The following is a 21,291-nucleotide window of genomic DNA, read 5'->3' on the forward strand; positions in this document are numbered from 1 at the left end:
GCTAAGCGAGAATGCGCAATGTAATATTCGCCAGTGACTGATTTTACATTGGGAGCAGTTCTAAACATTTGCAAAGAAGCCATTTTAAATCACTTTAATTACATTCCCCCCTAAGAGACAAATTTATATAAGAGATAGGTTTGTCGAAAATGTCTTCGTAGGGCTTTAATGTGTAATTTGTACTAATAATTATACTACATAAATTATTCTAATAACTTATTTTAGGATACTGGGTGTACTAAACAAAGACACTGATGTTATAAAGGGATTTATGACTTACCGTTAAATCCTTTTCTCTCTAGTCCTATGGGGGACACAGGAACCATGGGGTTAAATCCCCTCCCATCAGGAGGCAGGACACAAGAAGAAGAGGAAGGAGGGATCCTCCCCTCTATATAGCTTCCCTCCGCCTCCAACTTACTCAGTTATGTACCAAGAAAAAAACCGAGCAACAATAAACACCCAACTGATATAAGTCTATCTAATCAGAAGAAAACACATCTATATAATATATAATATATATATGGCTGAAGAGAAGGTATACCTGTTCGGGTGGGAAGTCCTGTGTCCCCCATAGGACTAGAGAGAAAAGGATTTAACGGTAAGTCATAAATCCCTTTTTCTCATACGTCCTGGGGGACACAGGAACCATGGGGACATACCAAAGCGGTCCCATGTGAGGGAGGGAGCAAACAGGTAACCACGAACCTTCTACATTTAGGAAACAACAGATTGAAGCACTTTGCGTCCAAAAACCGCTTGGGCTGACGCATAAGTATCAAAACGGTAAAATTTTGTGAAAGTGTGGGCTGAGGCCCACGTTGCTGCCTTGCACACCTGCTCAGCCGAAGCCATGTTTCTGCATGCCCATGAAGTGCTGAGCGCCCGTGTGGAATGAGCCCTTATGCATAACGGAACAGGCTGTTGGATGGAGATGTAAGCTCTGCGGATTGCTTCCTTAATCCATCTGGCAATAGTAACTTTTGAGGCCCGGAGACCCTTCCGACTCCCCGAGGGGACCACAAAAAGGGAGTCAGATTTTCGGAATATAGCCGTGCGCTCCACATAAGTACGGAGCGCGCGGACCACGTCCAATTTGTTGAACTTTGCCTCCTTAGCATTCTTAGGAGAGCTGCAAAACGAAGGAATGACAATCTCCTCGTTTAGGTGAAAAGCCGAAATAACTTTGGGAATAAAAGATGGCACCGTACGCAGTACCGCCTTTTCCTCATGAAAAATCAAATATGGCGGCGAACAGGACAATGCTCCGAGCTCGGACACCCGTCGGGCTGAAACAATGGCCACTAGAAAAACCACCTTCCAGGTAAGCCATGCCATCTCGATAATTGAGATAGGCTCAAAGGGGGGTGCCAGCATCGCCGATAGTACCAAATTGAGATCCCATGGCGGTATGGGAGAGCGGAACGGTGGTGCAATATGTGCCACCCCTTGCAAGAAAAGGCGTACATCCTTTTGCAGGGCAAGTCGCTTTTGAAAGAGAACTGATAGTGCAGAGATTTGGACCTTGATAGATCCCAAGCTCAGTCCTTTATCCAATCCGTCCTGAAGAAAATTAAGTAGAACTGGCACGTCTGCCTTCTCATATGGTATTCCATGATCAGAGCACCAGGAGATGAAAATCTTCCAAACTCGATGATACGTCTTTGAAGAGACGGCCTTCCTAGCCTTAAGCATCGTCTGAACTACCTTCTCGGAGAACCCTTTTTGTGTTAGAATCGAGGCCTCAATAGCCATGCCATCAAATTGAACATCCCGGGATTGTGATGGAAAATGGGACCCTGACGCAAGAGATCTGCTCTGAGTGGAAGTGGTATTGGTGGTTTGATCGAGATGTCCATCAGATCTGAGAACCACGATCGTCTTGGCCAATGCGGTGCGATCACAATGAATGTGTTTCGTTCCCTCTTTATCCGTTTGATAATCCTCGGAAGCATCGCGAGAGGAGGAAACACATAAGCTAGAGACGTATCCCATTCTGCTGTCATCGCGTCCACTCCTACTGCTAGAGGGTCTCTTGTCCGTGTGATAAAACGGTCCACCTTCCTGTTGTGACGGGAAGCCATGAGGTCCAGATCTGGTTGTCCCCATTGACTGACTATGGAGCTGAATACCTCGTCGTTCAGTTCCCATTCTGTTGGGTCTAGCCGATGACGACTCAGAAAATCTGCCTCTTCATTGCACACTCCTGGAATGTGCACCGCCGATATTTGCGGAATCCTGACCTCTGCCCAACGAAATATCTTGCTGATCTCGTGAGCAGCGGCCAAACTGCGTGTGCCTCCCTGACGGTTGAGATAGGTTACAGTCGTCATGTTGTCTGACTGGATTCGAACGTCCAGGCCGAACAATTGGGGCTCCCAATGCCGAAGTGCCTTGAGTACTGCCTTGATCTCTAGGATGTTTATGGGCAGCCTGCTTTCTGCCTGCGTCCACAGTCCCTGCGCAGTCTGATTCATGAAGGTTGCCCCCCAGCCCGACAGACTGGCATCTGTGGAGATCACCTGCCATACTGGTTCTAGGAATGTCCTTCCCTGATCCAAGTGTGCCCGGTCCATCCACCACGGCAGAGAGCCCCGGGCCGAGGCCGAAAGGCATATCCTCTGGTTGAGGCACTCCTTGGTCCGCCAAGCAGATATTACGCACTTCTGTAATGGTCTCAGATGAAATTGAGCAAAAGGTATGGCTTCGGTCGATGACACCATTACCCCCAGGACTCTCATGCAAAATCGAATCGACGGTCGTTCCGTTGAATAAAGCCTGTGTACCAACTCTGTCAGCCTTTGAACCTTCTCCTCGGGAAGAAAAACCTTCCCCTGAGATGTGTCGAAGACCAGTCCCAGAAAAGTCATTCGCTGTGACGGTGTCAGACAAGATTTCTCTCTGTTGATCGTCCAGCCGAACTGTTGGAGAGTCCGGATCGAGAGGTTCAAGGACTCCTCTGCTAAGTGAGTCGACTGCGCCTTGAAGAGAAGGTCGTCCAAGTATGGAGTAACAGATACTCCTTGGACTCGGAGGATGGCTGTCATGGATGCCATGATTTTGGTAAAAATCCTGGGAGCTGATGACAGCCCGAACGGTAGCGCCACAAACTGGAAATGGTGTTCCTGAAAGGCGAAGCGGAGGAATTGATGGTGTGGAGGGAATATTGGGATGTGCAGATAAGCGTCCTTGACATCCAGGGAAGCTAGGAATTCTCCTGGCTCCATGGCCCGTATGACTGATCTGACTGATTCCATCTTGAAACGACGATAAGTAATCCATTGGTTGAGGCGTTTCAGGTCTAAGACCGGTCGGTAAGACCCGTTCTTTTTGGGTACCACAAATAGATTCGAATAGAATCCTTTGAACCGTTGGGATGTAGGAACCGGTACAACAACCTCTGAACGCACCAAATCGTCGACACTTGAAAGAAAAGCCAGCCTTTTTTGAGGGTCCCGAGGAATCCTGGACATGAAGAACCTTGGAGGTGGTAGTCGCCGGAACTCTAGACGGTAGCCCGATGTTATGGCCTCGACTGCCCATGGATCGTCCACGTCTCGTGCCCATTGATCTGCAAAATGTCTCAATTTTCCCCCCACCGGAAGTTCTGGCTGTGACAGAGCCGTCCAGTCATGCAGACGTCTGCTTGTCGTTGCTAGACTTGGTATTGGTCTTCCTAGTTTGCCAGGTGGGTTTTCCCTTTGAAGAATACCGGCCCTTAGAGGAAAACTGTCTGGGTGGGGATGAACCTCTGGAAGAACGAAATCCTCGGCCACGAAAGGGACGTGAACGTCTCTGTGAAAACCCCTTGGGTCTTGTCTGCGGCAGCAGTGTGCTCTTGCCCCCTGTTGCCTGAGATATAATCCTCTCCAGTTCCTCACCGAACAGCCGCGAGCCCTTGAAGGGGAGTACTGTGAGAGACTTCTTCGAGCTCAAGTCAGCAGACCATAAACGAAGCCACAAAGCGCGTCTGGCGGAAACGGACAAGGCGGAGGTCCTAGCTACAATCTTCAGAGAGTCCAACGATGCATCACAAAGGAAAGAGCTAGCCTCCTGAATCCTGACAACGATAGATTCAAGCTCCTCAGTGGGTAGATCATCTCTAATTCCGGAGAGTAGCATATCTGACCATGCTTCAAGTGCCCTACTGACCCAAGCCGAGGCCAGAATGGGTCTAAAAGCTGAACCCGCCGACGAAAAAATTGCTTTCAGAAAACCTTCAAGTTTCTTATCGGTGGCATCCTTAAAGGCTGACGCGTCGGGAACGGGAAGTGCGGTTGTCTTTGAGAGGCGAGATACAGGAGCATCCACTAAAGGAGGTGTGCTCCATTTCTCTAAAGCCTCCTTAGGAAATGGATACAACTTTGCAAATTTTTTAGTAACCTGAAATTTGTGTTCTGGATTGTCCCATTCGCCTTGGACAATACTCTGCAACTGGTCATGAGCGGGAAAAACCACAGAACGTTCTGAATGTCTGCGGAACAAACCCTTGGATTTCTTGCCCTGTGAAGGCAATTCCTCAATCTTGAGCACCTCAATGACCGCCGCAATGAGGTCATCTACCTTAGCCGCATGGTCCGGAGAAAATGTAGACTCATCACCTTCATTCTCAGAAGGAGATAATTCCCCTTCACTGAGAGATTCCTGATCAGAGGAGTCAGGAGAGGAGTGTGATACAGGAGAGGAATGCCCCAGAGTATAGGGAGACCTTGACGCTTTTCTCTTAAGTGGTCTCTTGGGAGACACTGGGGCGGCCAATCTATCTAGAATCTTATCTAGAGATGCAGCCAGGAGTGGAATACCTTGAAGGGAGGAAAGGGACTGGGAAAGAGAGACGGCCCAAGCAGGTGTCTCCTGTCCCCCAACCGTTCCTATGCCAGCAGAGGAAGTGGATGCCGCTGCTACATGCCCATCCAAATCTGCCGTTGCAGGCCCTGCATTGGGTGTGGGCACTGTATGCTCTGTCCGCATGGCAGGTGTGCAGGAGGAGCAAAGCGAGCCCGATTGCCCACGCTTAAATTTTTTCTTGCAATGAGCGCATGCCAAGAAGCTTACCTTGGTTGCCTGCTTGCTCGCCCTAGTAAAAATGGCATCTCCTATCCCCTCAGCCATGATACTCCAGAGAGTGGTGTGTAGGTTAAACCAGCAGAGGTTTTATCCAATGAGCGCTCCCACCCTGGTTCCCTAATACCTGGAATGGAGGGAGGCAAATAGAGAGGAGGGTGCCGTGGATGCTGCCGACAGGGTAAGCGTGGAATGCGGGAGCAGTAGTGCGCTGCTGTTGCGCGCTGAGAACGGCGCTTAGAAAATGGCGCCCGACACAGCGAGGAGCCGAAACCGAGGCGCGACACGCTAAGCCCCGCCCCCAAGCTCCGGCTCCTTCCCGGCACAGTCTCAGCGCCGGCCTTACCTACCTTCCCCGCCTGAGCTCCTAGCCCAGCGGTACCTGTGGCTGGAGTACGCTGCTGTCCCTGTCTGCATCCGGAAGAGGCTAGAGGAAGACCTCACGCTCTCCGTGTCCCACTCACCGCTCGTCCATGTTCCCCTGCATGAGCAGTAGTGCGCTGCTTCACAGAGGTAACGGAACTGGCCACTGTAACTGAGCCGTCCTTCGGTGAGGGTCCCGCGGAGGGGGTTAACTCTACGAGCGCAGTATAACTGACTCAGGTATCACCCCGGGTGCCCGGGCTAATCCTAGGCCGAAGTATCCTTGAGATGGGCCCCCCTGGGGGCCTTGTCCACCTCCTGACGTTGCGAGGACACATAAAAAACTGAGTAAGTTGGAGGCGGAGGGAAGCTATATAGAGGGGAGGATCCCTCCTTCCTCTTCTTCTTGTGTCCTGCCTCCTGATGGGAGGGGATTTAACCCCATGGTTCCTGTGTCCCCCAGGACGTATGAGAAATGGGCTTTATATGGTTATTAATATGATGTATTATTTATACAGGTTACATGTAGTTGCAATAGGACCTGAAATGTATAGCTATAATAATGAATACTTAATTAACTTTCTAATTGGTTTTAAGTTAAGATGGAAGGGGGTTATGTTGATTTTAAATACGTGACTGCTGTGATGTTGGCATGATCACCTATGATTGAAGTATGATGATGAAGTACCAGAGGGTGGATTTGAGCAGACAGTGTCTCTGAACACCCCAGAATTAATTTGGCTGCTTCTGTCCTGTGTCACATCATGGATAAACACTAGTGTCCCAGTGCCACTGGCAGCCATGCAAGTCCAAGTCATCACACTGCCTCCGCCATGTTTTACAGATGATGTGGTATGCTTTGGATCATGAGCTGTTCCACGCCTTCTCCATACTTTTTTCTTGCCATCATTCTGGTAGATGTTGATCTTTATTTCATCTGTCTAAAGAATGTTTTTCCAGAACTGTGCTGGCTTTTTTAAATGTTTTTTTAACAAATTCCAATCTAGCCTTTCTATTCTTGAGGCTTATGAGTAGCTTGCACTTTGCAGTGCACACTCTGTATTTACTTTCATGCAGTCTTCTCTTTATGGTAGACTTGGATATGGATACTCCTACCTCCTGGAGAGTGTTGTTCACTTGTTTGGCTGTTTTGAAGGGGTTTCTCTTCACCATGGAAATAATTCTGTGATCATCCACCACTATTATCTTCCATGGACATCCAGGTCTTTTTGCGTTGCTGAGTTCACCAGTGCTTTCTTTCTTTCTCAGGATGTACCAAACTGTAGATTTTGCCACTCCTAATATTGTAGCAATTTCTCAGATGGTTTTTTTCTGTTTTTGCAGTTAAAGGATGTCTTGTTTCACCTGCATGGAGAGCTCATTTGATCACATGTTGTCTGTTCACAGCAAAATCTTCCACATACAAGCCCCCCCCCCTCAAATCTACTCCAGGGCTTTTATCTGCTTCATTGATAGACATAACAAAGGAATTGCCCACATCTGCCCATGAAATAGCCTTTGAGTCAATTGTCCATTTGCTTTTGAACCCCTGGTCCAATTACTATTGAGCCCCTGAAATGAAGTGATTGTGTTAAAAAAGGCTTTAGTTCCTCACATTGTTATGCAATCTTTTTGTTCAACCCACTGAATTAAAGCTGAAAGTCTGCAGTTCAACTGCATCTGAGTTGTTTCATTTAAAATTCATTGTGATAATGTACTGAACCAAAATTAGAAAAAAAGTCTGTCCAAATATTAATGGACCTAACTGTGTATATATATATATTTATTCCCTGATTTTTTTGTCAATTATTAACTGTGTTTTTTGTTCATGAAAACATGTTTTAAGGATTATATTACAGACTGAGTGACTAAAAAGTGATTAAAAACACTAACAAAAAAAACAAAAAACTTGTAATATTGTTTGTACCCCAATGAAATCAGTACTATGTATTAATATTTATTTTTCATTCTTTTCAGCCTCTTCAAGATAATGCTGGTATGTAGATACATTTTTATATGCTTAAATTGTTCTTAATTGTCCTGATTTATGAACTTTTTTTCTGCTATAGGCCCAGATTTAAAAGACAACTATTGTGAAAATGTAATGTACCTGTTAAAAGTGCTAAAAATACACCATCTCAAACCGTTCGAGGTCATATAAAAGTCAATGGCAGATGTCTCTGAAGTTATTTCTTGACATTGAGATCTGCACTGGATAATCCAGGTTTAATAATAATCAGAGTTTTCGTCTGATAAAACAAAAAAGTTGAGTTTTCTCAGCGGCAATTTGATAAAGTCAAAATGAAAGTTAAAGTTTTTTGCCTCGACTTTTTCAAGAAAAATTATTGATAAATGAGTTCAATTCATGGAAGGGAGTTTGGTTGACTTTGTTTTAATAAAAAAAATTAGATTAATACACCCCCTTAGTTTTAGGAATTGATATGTAGTGAATTTCTGATGATTGTGGATATTGCTAAGGGATTGTTTGAGCCTTAGGTAGTTCAGCCACTGTGATCCAAACCAGGGCCGGATTTACATAGCAGTGCCCCTGGGCCCATTGCTGTTTGTCACCCCTGTTGACTTCCCTTTATTTGTGAAAATATTCATCATCAGGACCGAAACAATGGGGATTGGCACATGGGAAATTAAGAAAATTATTGTGTCTCCTGTGCATCCCTAGTGTTTTTGAACTAATGTGGGTGTGTTTGGGCAGCATGCCGCCCCTAAAATCCTGCCGCCCTAGGTCCTTGCCTGTGTGGCCTTTCCACAAATACGGGCCTTATCACAACATGTGATGAGAAAGTTTTCATGCTGCTTGCAAGACCTTCTGCTTTGTGTGAAAAGAGCTTGCAGATGAGATCACGTTAACTTATCCAGAAAAAAGGGGGGTTCATCTCGCACATCCTGGCCTTCAGGAACTCTGCCGGGTGCTCAAATACCTGGGGGGATCGGCACCCCCCTAGAGCAATGATCAAAGGAAAAAAGGCAATGGCACACCAGGCACGATCAAGCAGGGAAAACCCTTGCAGAAGTTTATTTGCACACGATGCAACGTTTCGGGGTGGTCCCCTTTGTCAAGCATGATGCTTGACAAAGGGGACCACCCCGAAACGTTGCATCGTGTGCAAATAAACTTCTGCAAGGGTTTTCCCTGCTTGATCGTGCCTGGTGTGCCATTGCCTTTTTTCCTTTGATCACGTTAACTTATCCAATATCAAAGAAATCATCTTACCCTAACTGACATTCTTGCTGGGCTTACTGGTGTATCTGGGACAGCAAGTAGGCATTCTCCCCAAATCACACCCTTTTAGGCTTCAGATTAAGACCAGGGTCAGATTTGTGGTGAGGCCACAAAGGCCCGGGCCTAGGGCAGCAAGATTGTAGGGGCGGCATGCCACCCAGCTGAATTCTAAGGAGCCCTAATCTGCAGCACTCCGGTGCTTGCACTTGCATGGAGGGTGTGGAGGGGATTGTGTGTTAAGGATGGTGGACGCGAGGACCCTGCAGCCTAGGGGCACCCAAGACAAAAATTCAGGCCTGAATAAGCCCCTCTATCACTGCTCCATGCCCCAACCCCTTGGGGCCACTGCATCATAATATGATCAGATAAAAATGTTAACATTCTGTATGGATTTTTTTTTACAGCAATTGATGTAGATGGAGGAAAAAACTTGGACATTTTTGACATCAATATAGGTAGGTTCACTGTTATCATATAATTATTTCTTCCTTGATTTTTTTAACATACAATTGTATTATTATTATTAACATGTATTTGTAGAGCACCAATATATTTTGCAGCACTGTAAAGTAAATGTGTTTACACAGCTAGATCACATGAATTACATACGTAGAAAATATGGAGTTAGATACATCACAACCAATACAGGTACAAAAGGTGAGGAAGGCCCTGTGCAAAAGGGCTTACAATCTATAAAGGGAAGGGTATAAGTCACAAGGTGTAGGAGTGGGCAAGATCAGAATTAAGTGGGTGAGAGATGTGGTACTGTAAGTGGTATTGCATTTGGTAGTTAAGCAGAGTGAGGGTAGGCTTCTCTAAATAAGTGCGTTTTAAGAGATTTCTTGAAAGCAGAAAGGTTGGGAGAAAGTCGGACAGTTGTATTTTAACAAGCACTTTTGTGTTTATTATAGGTGCAGGACTGGATCTGTTTGAGGGAGACATCATATTGGCTGATGTAAGTTCAAATTGCCCAAGTATTCTTACCAAGCAGTAGGTCATAACAGGAGCAGGAGCAACATGGAACAGTATATATAAATAAATGTAACACTTATACCTTCAATAACTTTTAATACTGAAATGTTTTTATAAAATAGGGTTTACTGCAATTCCATGCTCAGCAAAAAGTTGGTCAGTATACTTTGCTATAACAATACTGGTTATTTATTCACAATAACTAGTCTTTTCAGAACACACAAGTTGTAGTATAAATGTAAACAGCATTTCAGCCTACATAAGGACAGGTCCAAGTTGACAGTAGTTCCAGGGTTTCCTTTGGACACTAGCACGATTGTTAATAGCAGCAAATCACCGTCAATTTTGAGTCCATTTTAGTGCTTTACATTTGCACTTGTAAAGGGGACCTGTTAACCAATATCCAGACACCAGTATCTACTCTAACCTATACTCTACTAGAAATGTTCATAATGTTTCTTGTCATGCTATACAGGAGGCTTACTGGAAATGTTACTCTAACTGATTGTATCATTCCATGAATTAAAAGATGAAATAAAGATCAGATGGGCAGCCTATATTGTAATATTTATTAAAGAATGAGAACTCAAAATATCACTATATACATACTTTAATTTCATGTTAAACACTTATTAATCTCTTCACACAGACAAACCAAAGGAACTCAATCATTGGAGATCAATATAGGTGGCCAATACCTGTTCCATATTTTTTAGAGGACAGCTTAGGTAAGTATATAATATGTAACATTCCTCTGACTGTGTCATGGCTGGCATATTGTTAAAGAATAATATATTTAATCTCTGGGTAATACCAGTCACTCGCAGTGACAATGGCAGTCACCTGTACACTTCCATACTAGTTTTCTCAAAAATGATGATGCTGAAAATGCTCAGAGACTGACTGCAGGCCATGCATGATTAATAATGATGTAATTTGCATATGTATTACCTCACCACCACTTCCACCGTCACTTCCGGCACATGTACATTGAAGTTTGGGGTTGGGTGTGCTGCACGTACAGTACATGCTATAAGAATTTCATTACCCAGAGATGAAGTCTGAGATATTGGGCTAAGATATCTGGTATGGTCAGTTAATAAAGCACTAAGATTATGGTGGCCATTTACATTTCCCCAGGATGCAAGAGCAGAAGTGCAGACTACCGTGCCAGGCAAGGACAATCCTGACCCCTCTGCCGCCCTGAGATGGCTTTCCTGTTGCTGCCCCCTCTCTCTTCAGCGCCGGAGGGGGTCCAGAGAGTGCAATTGTATTTTCTGCACTAGAACAGCTGAATTTGAAAAACAGAAATTTGACTCTTAAAGTTACCAGGAACGGCTTTTTGCCACTGGTGGGGTGCTGCTCCCTGAGGTGAGTTTCTCAACTCATTTTATTGGAGCAACACCCCTTGTGCCAGAAGGGACAGGCCAGCCGTGTTCTGACTGCCACAGGGCAAGTAATAAAGACAGGGCTTGTTGTGGGTTGCATCTCCTATCACTCCCTAACTTGCACATCTGAAAAGGGGAGGGGGAGGCAGAAGAGGGTATCTCTACATGCCTCTCCCCTTCTGCATTTATTCTGAATATATTGCAGCCACAGGTCTCTGTGCTCCAAAATGCCCTCTATAATCCATGTTCTGGCATTAATATTGTACACTAGCAACTATTTGTTTTACTTGCCTCCTTGTTATTCAAACTGTAATTTTCATGGGTTTTATTTGGATCAATATTTCTTTTGTTTTAGAAATCAATGCAAAAGCACTAGTTCTAGAAGCATTTGAACGTTATCGACTGAAAACCTGTATTGACTTTAAAGCGTGGGAAGGTGAACCTAATTATATCTCTGTCTTTAGAGACAACGGGTAGGTAGCTTTTCTGCATAATTCATTTCTGATGTCATTGCTGAGATCCATTTCGTTTCCATGTACAGTATTAACATTTCTTTTGGAACCATGTTCATTAATCCAGATTTCATATTCTAAAAAAGGTAACGTAATAAGGCCTTTGCGCGTGATCATGATAATGGTATTCTGCCTTGTCTAGACATTATGTGGCCTAAACGGTGCAAAAAACCTGTGTCTTAATTTTTCATCTTGTCAATATGATACCATCACGTACACTAAAAACATTTGACTTTTTTCAGCTGCTATTCTTATGTTGGGAATTTACGACGAGGAAAGCAACAACTCTCATTGGGAACCAACTGTGATCGCATAGCCACAATTCAACACGAGTTCCTTCATGCTCTGGGATTCTGGCATGAACAATCCCGTTCTGACAGGGATGACTATGTCACTATTGTGTGGGACAGGATTCTGCCAGGTAAGATCTGCATCATTTAATCACATGAGATCATCTCTACATGTACAAAAGCAAAATTGAAAGGTTATTTTTAATAATATTTGTAATAGCAGTAAACTGTGAAGTATAGGTAGTAACTGGCAGTAAACGTCTGCCTCGGATTTAATGCTCAACTCCATGACTTGAGTCAGCCCAGGTGTAGGCACATGTGGCAGATTTTGATGCACAAATGTATACTCATGCGTTTTGGCATCAAAATCCGTTGTGTGCCTACACCCCGGCCGGTGCTCTGCTGCTTAAAATATTGAAGAAGAGATCTGGTAAGGGAATCTGCCACTGTCTCATAAACTATGGGCCATCTCATCATTCATTGGAATTGGGAATACTTCTCTAATCAACATATTTATGAATAGTTTTGTTGAAAGAATGTAACCCCAACTAACTTAAAACGAATTATAATAAATCACGCTATAAAATGGAGTATTTAAAATGCGTAAATGATAGAAACTGAAACTGAAAACATATTTTCCTATGCATACAGAATAAAAAGTGACACATATATATACGATTTTACAGGAAGGGAGCACAACTTCAATGCGTATGATGATACACGATCAGACTCCTTAAACGTGCCATATGACTACTCTTCTGTCATGCACTATAGCAAAACAGCCTTCCAGAGTGGGACGGAACCAACTATTGTCACCAAGATTGCTGCTTTCAGTGATGTGATTGGACAGCGGATGGATTTTAGCGACTATGATCTCGAGAAACTGAATCAATTGTACAACTGCTGTGAGTTTTAAGTTTACTAGTCCCACTATCTCTGCTTGTTGCCAAAACGGTTCAAGACTCCTATAAATTATAAACTGCAAACAACAGATGGAGATCTGTCTGTTTCTAGTTTTTGTTCAGATGTGTATTTTATGAGCAAATTATTTAACCTACTTCTACTTACTCAGCCACAACTTTAATTGTTGAAATCAGGTATTTGCCCTCACTTGGGACAGGGAAGGATACACATTAAGAACCAAAATATTTTCCAAAATTTTCTAAAAATGTAGTTCCTCTAAAGAGCATGGTGTTTTCTAGCTGTAAGTTGATGAGTTCCAGCCAATAGGCCGATGTCTTACTATAAAGGTTAATGCGCCATGCACTTTTCCCTAACTACAAGCTTTTTGCAAAATCCGTGTTTACATTCTGCAGAAAAAATGGGCAGAAAAATATTCAAACTATAGCTTTTCACTATTTCATTAAAGGACAAAACTGATGAAGCGTATCTGTCAAGCCAGTTTTGCCCAGAATATTTGCATAGAACTGGATTTTCATAGAATCGATTGCATTGTCAATTTAATTTGGGTCTAGCCAATAATTATCACCCTCTTTAAAATTAAAATAGCTTACATGACCCATATACCAAATAAAATCCTACAGGAAGATATTGAAACAAAGGTGTATATAATTGCCTTCCCGATACACAAGTAGTTAGTAGGGCCATACACTGATTTTTTTGTCCTTTTAACCTAGCCTCCAGCATTACCTTTATGGACACATGTACCTTTGAGTACAATAATATCTGTGGCATGATACAAGGTACAGGAGATAATGGTGACTGGAATCATATTCTTCACAGCGCAGATGGGCCCAGTAATGATCACACTCACCTAGGGAACTGCAAAGGTAGGAGATTACTTATCTTTTAGTTGTTTATTGCCACTGAGGTATGAAATGTATGTTCATCTTGAAATGCATGGAATGCCTTAAACAAGGAGCATAACATAAGGTTACAACACAGAAGACAGCTGGAAAATCATTATGTAAAGAAAGCACTTTGATCCCAATGAAACAATTCAGACAATAACAGCTGAAAAAACAACTTTTTGCAAACGTTTTTTCATTTCATTGGACACTAGCAGCATGATTATCTGTAAACAGTATTCAAGCATGTTGCAGTGTTTATTGTGGTTTAAAGGAGAACAAAACCCTAAAAATTAATATAATTAAAAATGCCATATTTTATATACTGAACTTATTGCACCAGTGTAAAGTTTCAGCTTCTCAATAGCAGCAATGATCCAGGACTTCAAACTTGTCACAGGGGGTCACCATCTTGGAAAGCGTCTGCGACAATCACATGCTCAGTGGGCTCTGAGCAGCTGTTGAGAAGCTAAGCTTGTAACCTGCATATCTAAATGTGGGGATGTTAGTATAGGGGGGGGCAACAAGAGGAAGGAAAACGGCTGGTACAACCATGTTTTTTTCCTAAGTATTCATTATCTAGACTTGCAATAGGTATTCCAGCGCTCTGTGCGCTAACAATGCTGCTCCCATTTGACTGTCCATTCACAAATAAGATAAATCAACTGGGTGGGCTAATAGTGATTCAGAATGCACACGGCTACTCTCAGTGTAGACTTAAGTGCCACTTTGCGGTTTGGGAAAGTTGTTCTGCTTCATAGTAGGCATAAGAATTTGGGAGATCTAGGCCACAATTAAGTTGGAATCCAAACATGGTGTGTTTGTTAATTCACGGAGGTTTGTTGGACCAAACAAATTTATTTACCTTGTTTTGGCAGCAAGGTCATAGCATGACAAGATAATCTCTCTAAACCTTTTGAAAACGTTCTTACAAGCTTTGGGTAGTAAGCCTTATAGAATGTGGAATAAGAGAGCGTTATGTTGACTCCCAAGATGTTCCCAAAAAGAAGAGTATCTCCAGATAAAGGGAAAATTCAGTTTCAGGAGTTTGATGGGATGTTTTGGAACTTTTAAAAAATTATAAAATAGCTTGTATGTTGAAAATACAATTCCCATTAACTATAGAAGCTGACCAGAGAATGAGAGAGGCAGGGGCAGCATCTAAAGTTGTATTGTTGTGCTCTATAGATGAGAAATGTTGTTACTGACATCCTGCTAACTGGCTGGGGTTCTCTGTCATTCTGTGGGCAGTTTGCTTTTCTTATCTCAGCAGATCCTTTTTCCGTTCCATTTGTAAGGTTATTATTATATTCTTTTTTCCAAACAGACAGCGGTTATTACATGCACTTCAGCACCAGTACAGGTAATGCTGGGGAAACGGCTCTGCTGGAAAGCAGACTATTCTATCCAAATAGGGGATTTCAATGTCTGGAGTTCTTCTATTATTACAATGGAAATGAGAATGATGCACTGAATATCTGGATTAGAGAATACACAGAAGCCTCTCCCAACGGAACTCTGACATTCATCACCAGCATTAAGGGTAAGCAATTTAAATGCATTTATTTGTATGCACAAATAGGGGCATATTTATTAACACTAGAGACAAACATCACTGGAGATATTGCCCATAGCAACCAATCAGAGCTTTACTTGTAGGTGAAATCTAAATGCTGATTGGTTGCTATGTGCAACATCACTGTTGATGCTTTTCTCCAATGTTAATAAATACACTGCAATAGGCAATAAGCAACAGCTGACTTACGCGAGTGCCATTTGTAGAATAACTTCTAAGGGGCTGTGGGCCTGACTGTGGCGTTTGCCATAAAAGCAAAGCTGACCGACTGGCCACGTTCTTTTTCTTGTGGCCAAACATTTGTCAAGTGAACCAGTAAAGTTGACAAAGTGGCAACTAAACTTCATATTTTTTCCAGGAAATCCGGCAGAATATTGGCAGCTCCATCATGTTTCTTTAAATGTAAAGAACAAATTCCGTGTTGTGTTTGAGGGAGTTAAAGGAAATGGACCGAGCAACGGCGGGTTTGCCATAGACGACATTAACTTGTCGGAAGCGCTTTGTCCTCACTATATTTGGCACATCAGGAATTTTACACAGTCCATACAAGCGAATGGAAAAATGTTCAGCCCCCCATTGTATTCCAAGGATGGTTATGCATATCAAGTACAAGTCCTACACAATGGTCCAGCGGACAAGCCGTATGATCTTGGAATATATTTCCACCTGATATCAGGAGCTAATGATGATACACTACAATGGCCATGTTCTTTAAGACAGGCAAAAATGGAGCTTATGGATCAGAATCCGGATATCCGAAAGCGCATGTCAAATCTGAGAAGCATCACAACAGATCCTACACAGGTGTCAAGTAAGATATACCTTAATATCAATTAAAATTCCTGCTAATAGTGCTCCTGTCAAAAAATATCATTGACCGTGGCACATTGGCATGTGTTTGATTTTATAAAATTATGAAGACAGAAATGTAGAGTTGCACATAAAGACAGGAAAAAAGGGGGAATGTAATTAAAAGTTGCAAGCGTTATAATGTCGTCTTTGCGAATGCATAGCACTGCTCGCAATATAAAATCATTGGCTGGTGAATATTACATTGTGCATTATATTTAAGCAAAGCTTTAGTGTTAACACCTGCGGTCGAGTTTCGTTTAAATATTTTTTTCCAAAAAAAAAAAAAACTATTTCGAATTGCAAAATGTTATTACATACACTGTGAATGATCACAAAAGCCATTTAGTCACAAACTTTGTGATGAAGTTGTTGAGGTCTGTAACCAGTCAAAAAGGATGCAGGCATAGTGGCTAACTTTTGCAAGAGTTTTAAACATTTTTGTGTGTTAGTGAAATTAAGTCTTATAAATATTACCTCTACTCATAGATTCATGGATAATACAAAAATACATCACAAAAACAAATACAAAAACATCAGTTGCTATAGTAGATAACTCATCAGTTGTAGGTAGACATTCTGATTCAGTGTTTATTTTAGACAATGGTGGCTTATTCTGGGACAGACCAGAAAAAGTTGGAACGAGTACCACTTTCCCTAATGGAACTGAATACTTCCGTGGGCCTGGATATGGAACCTCTGCATTCATCAGCCATGACAGACTTCTCAGCAGAGACTTTTTAAAGGGAGGCGATGCTTATTTTCGGTTCTCTTTTGAGGGTAAGTTCAACTGTTTGCATTTGTCTCCTTGTAGGGTTGTACTTCATGAATAGGCTTTTGTTACAGACAGTAGTCCAAGTACAGACTAAGAATATCATTTCTATAGAATAGAAATTTGCTTGGAAGAACATTTGACAGCTGTAGATGACTAAGCCATTTTTATATCCTTGCCCAATATAGGAAATATTTAGGCTACATACAGATGAGAAGCTTTTTAAAGCTTGTCCATAAGCCTTCTATTGTGTTCAATTGCAATACCCATACCCAATTATGATTAAAAATTTTAATGAAGCTCCAACATATTTTGCAGCACTGCACAGTAAATATACACCCAAAGTACATACAACAAAACAGATATCCAATACAAGAGGTAAAGAGAGGCCTGCCTAAAAAGTTTACAAAATAAAAATGTCTTAATGTTCTAAAAAGCACCTACAGTATACTCTCATATACATTAAAATTAATGTCAACCCAAAAAATAATTTATTGCCTAATAAATAATTCTTTAACAACTTTGCAAATGCATTCATTATATATTTTCTATGGTGTTTAAATTATTTGCATACATGTTGCAATTGAAAGCAGTATTTTTTGTCCCTTTCTATTTTCTGCCTTGGTGGCTCAGGCTGATGCTACAATGTAAGACAAGGCAGACCTGTCTTTGCTGGGGAACCAAGACTTTTGCAACATTGTTTAAAAAGTAACCACCTGGCGTTAAGCACATGCTGCTTTCCATAGCAACTGTTTTTACAAATATCTTTAAAAGCACTGAACATGTTTAATAAATGTATATTGGAAAGTTACTTAGAATTAGGTTTGTTTATTAGGCAAATTTTTATTTTGAGGTTGACTTATCCTTTAATGTAAATTCAAAGCATTTTTGTAAGTTACTTTGTTTTGGGTTTGTTTTTAGATTTGAAAACGTTTTTACGGTTCTAATATCATGCATTTGTAAAGTGATATTCTAGGACAATTTTTGATTTTATTTTTATTTGTGTTTTTTGCGTAATTTAGCTTTTTATTCAGCAGTGGTTCAGCATCTGGTTTCTAGGGTTAAAATTACCATAGCAACCATGCATTGGTCTGATTAAAAGGCATATGAATAGGAAAAGGCCAGAATAGAAAGATGAGTACGTTAATAAAAATGAGTAAATAAAAAAGAAGTAGCAATAACAATACATGTGTAGCCTCAGAGCATTTGCTTTTATAGATGGGGTCAGAGACCCCCATTTGAAAACTGGAAAGAGTCAGAAGAAGGTGGCAGATAATTCAAAAGCTAGAAAGATAAATAATGAAGACATATTGAAAAGTTGCTTAGAATTAGCAACTCTATAACACTAACTGTGACAGTGAACCACCCCTTTAAAAAACCTAGTAAATACCACAAAAAATTAAAACAATTATTATTATTAACATGTATTTATATAGCACCAACATATTGCGTAGCGTAATACAATTTATTCCACAATTATTAAGCATCCACTATGGTTTGAGTGTCTATTTATATCAAAGACAAAACCAGCAGTTTAAAACATTAATAAAAATTGCAACCATTATGCTTAATCCTGAATGAACTTCAGGCCATTATCATATCAGTCATAGGAGCAACCCAACACCATAGCAACTTCTACATTTACTTGGTGCCCCTAAAGAGCCACTCCAGTACTGTGAGCCTGACACAAAGGGCTGTGAGACTATCAAAGTGAAAAAACAGCAGTTTGTCATTATTGCGTGTGTCATGGCCAGCACCTGAGTGACCAAAGCAGATAGAGATCCACTTGTTTGACTTTACTAACCGGATGAATCTGGATATATATTTTCTATTTTGTTTCCTTTTTGAGAGTTTACTTACATTTTGGAAGTTGTAATAAAGGTATTAACTTACCAATATGCAGTAGTAGCAATACCTTAATACTGATGAGAGCAAACATATAGCTATATAGGATTTTAAATGCCAGGCTAATTGCGGATTAACTCTTCATGCAGAATGGTGTGTTAAAGTGTATGATGTAACAAATTACTATAACCTTTATATGCCATTGTTTATTCAGGGTCACCTCATGTGAAATTATATTAACGCTGGTGTTGTTTTCTCCTGTTTTTAACCAGATGTTTCACATCTAAATGCAACTCAGCCAACTCCTGTTCCAACCACTACCACAAAGCCCCCAATAACCAATATTCCTACCACAACGAAACCTCAGCAAACTCCTGTTCCCACCACCACTACAAAGCCCCCAATAACAAATATTCCTAATCCAACGAAACCTGATCCAGATGTTCCGAAGGAATGTGAAGGTTTTGTGTGTGAAAATGAGGGGGTCTGCGTCCTTGAGAATGCAAAGGCGGTATGCAGGTAATGCATTCTTGTTTATATATATATTTTATAATCAGAGTTTAGTTATGTCATTTCTGTCACAGGACTCAATAAAATATCTGTATTATAATAAAGTACCCCGTTGCAAAATATAAAGATATTAGAAGTCATGGCTTTCAGCTTCGTGCTTTTAGATGGTCATGGAACTCCTCGGTAACTTATAATAACCTTATGTTTTACAATAGAGGGTACTTTATTTACTATACAATACACAAAAGCCATGAATATCCTGTAAATTATATCCTTATAAATTCTGTCATACGACTCAATGAAAGATGTGTATTATAATAAAGTACCCCCTGTTGCAAAATTTGAGGATATTAGAAGTGGATCTTCATATCTTAATAGAAAACCATGTAAATATTAATGAAACCCAATAGATTGGTTTTGTTTCCAATAAGGATTATAAGCAATTTATATCTATATATAAATGCATGCAATGGCAAAACATTTAATGGGATACTACAATATCTGATCTTCAGCGCAGTTATTTGACCAGTTATAGGCAAATGGTTGGCGCCACTGTATCAGACTATTACAGGGTCATCTGTTAGTATGAGTATATTACAACAAAATATAACATGTTGCATAGCTCTTAAAATGCAACTTTTTACCCAAATGGTAATTAAAAACTGCACTTTCAGAATAATAGTGCTTTTGGAGATTAAGTGAGCCCTCCAGGTTATCAAACCCTGACTGTGCTGTATTATTATTATAATTATTATTATGTTTTTAGAACACCAACATACATCACAATCACATTTGAGCAGTACATATGACAGTCTTGTATCACGTTTAGCATAATCTGTGATTTCTAGAGGTTTATGTTACATGCCAACACAAATGCAATATACCAAATCCCTACAAATGGGTTATGGGTTCTTCTGTTTGCTTAGGTGCAAGGTTTCAAAAGACTGGTGGTATGTTGGAGAGAAATGTGAAAGGAAAGTCTCAAGCCAAGACACACTTGTGATAGCAGTCTCCTCTTCAGTGACCATATTTGCCGTTATGCTGATTATCACACTCACAAGTGTATTTTGCTTGAAAAAGAAACACAAGAAGCAACTAGCAAACACTGGAAAAGCTCAAACTACTGAAAATGTAAGTATGCAACTGCAGGTACAGTATCATATAGAACAAAATGCAGGAGACAGAGCACACTAGAGATGCAGATGCATCTGAGATGCAGTACAGTTTTACATAGCTGCCCATGTTAGTTAATAGGCGGAGCTGAATGACCTGCAGGGAAATTACAGAGGGTTGGAATATGTCAGTGAGCCCTTGTAATGAAGGCCACGTTTATACAAGAGAACCAATACAAAAGTTATACAAAGTTTTCTTCCTTTATATGAAGTTATTTTGAGAGAACAAACAGCCTCCAGATTTGCAAAATAATAAAATAAAGAGTTTTCATGGGCAGCAGCAGTAACCTATTTATTTTTTTCAGGCCTATGCATTCTAAGAGCATGAGGTTTTTGTGAAATCATCAAGAAAGAAATACTGCACAACGTACTGGCATTACAACAGCAACTTTCTCACTGCCTATGGAAAAGGATCATTTGAAAATCAAGTTAATTGACTTATGTATATAAGTGGTATAGGAACACTCAATATGGGCTGTAATGGGCATTGCTAACATCAGTTTAACAACTTTGTGTGGAAGTTTTACCTGATATCCCCAGGCCATATAACCCATGAAAAGTATATTAAACAAATAAAGCCATTGTAAATGTGTTTCTTGCAGTTATTATAAGCACATATAGGAGTGAGTATTTAGCTACTGAACCAACACAAAAGCAAAGTGGCCTGGTACAGTGCAAATCAAACACTTATAACCCCTGAGACCACCTTTGTTGTTAACATATGCACGTGGCGGGTAAAATATTACCAGGACAGGATTAGCCAGGAATGAAGAGTGTGGGGAGATTGGGACAATGTGTGTTGGGAGGTGGTTATGGGTAGAAGAGATTTAGGCAGTAGAAATAGGCTGTGGGAATATGCAATGCTACCTCCTTACTGCAAAGAGAGACCATGCAGGAGGTGTAAATATATTGACTAGATATAGGTGATC

At 41.1% G+C, this 21,291-nt stretch overlaps 1 protein-coding gene across 1 annotated transcript; it reads left to right on the top strand.

The window, feature by feature from the left end:
* The first annotated feature begins 5,031 nt into the window (after positions 1 to 5,031).
* Positions 5,032 to 20,954, top strand: LOC108718577 (meprin A subunit beta). Its single transcript, XM_041565650.1, has 16 exons — positions 5,032 to 5,128; positions 5,555 to 5,577; positions 7,405 to 7,423; positions 9,073 to 9,123; positions 9,580 to 9,623; positions 10,290 to 10,368; positions 11,384 to 11,501; positions 11,783 to 11,961; positions 12,517 to 12,735; positions 13,468 to 13,620; positions 14,966 to 15,181; positions 15,573 to 16,025; positions 16,664 to 16,843; positions 18,953 to 19,199; positions 20,117 to 20,321; positions 20,668 to 20,954. The coding sequence occupies exons 1-16, from the start codon at positions 5,032 to 5,034 to the stop codon at positions 20,680 to 20,682; spliced, it is 2,298 nt and encodes a 765-aa protein (XP_041421584.1). The 3' UTR covers positions 20,683 to 20,954.
* The last annotated feature ends 337 nt before the right edge of the window (positions 20,955 to 21,291 follow it).

This window comes from Xenopus laevis, chromosome 6L (genome assembly GCF_017654675.1).
Source record: "Xenopus laevis strain J_2021 chromosome 6L, Xenopus_laevis_v10.1, whole genome shotgun sequence".
In the NCBI taxonomy this organism is placed as follows: Eukaryota; Metazoa; Chordata; class Amphibia; order Anura; family Pipidae; genus Xenopus; species Xenopus laevis.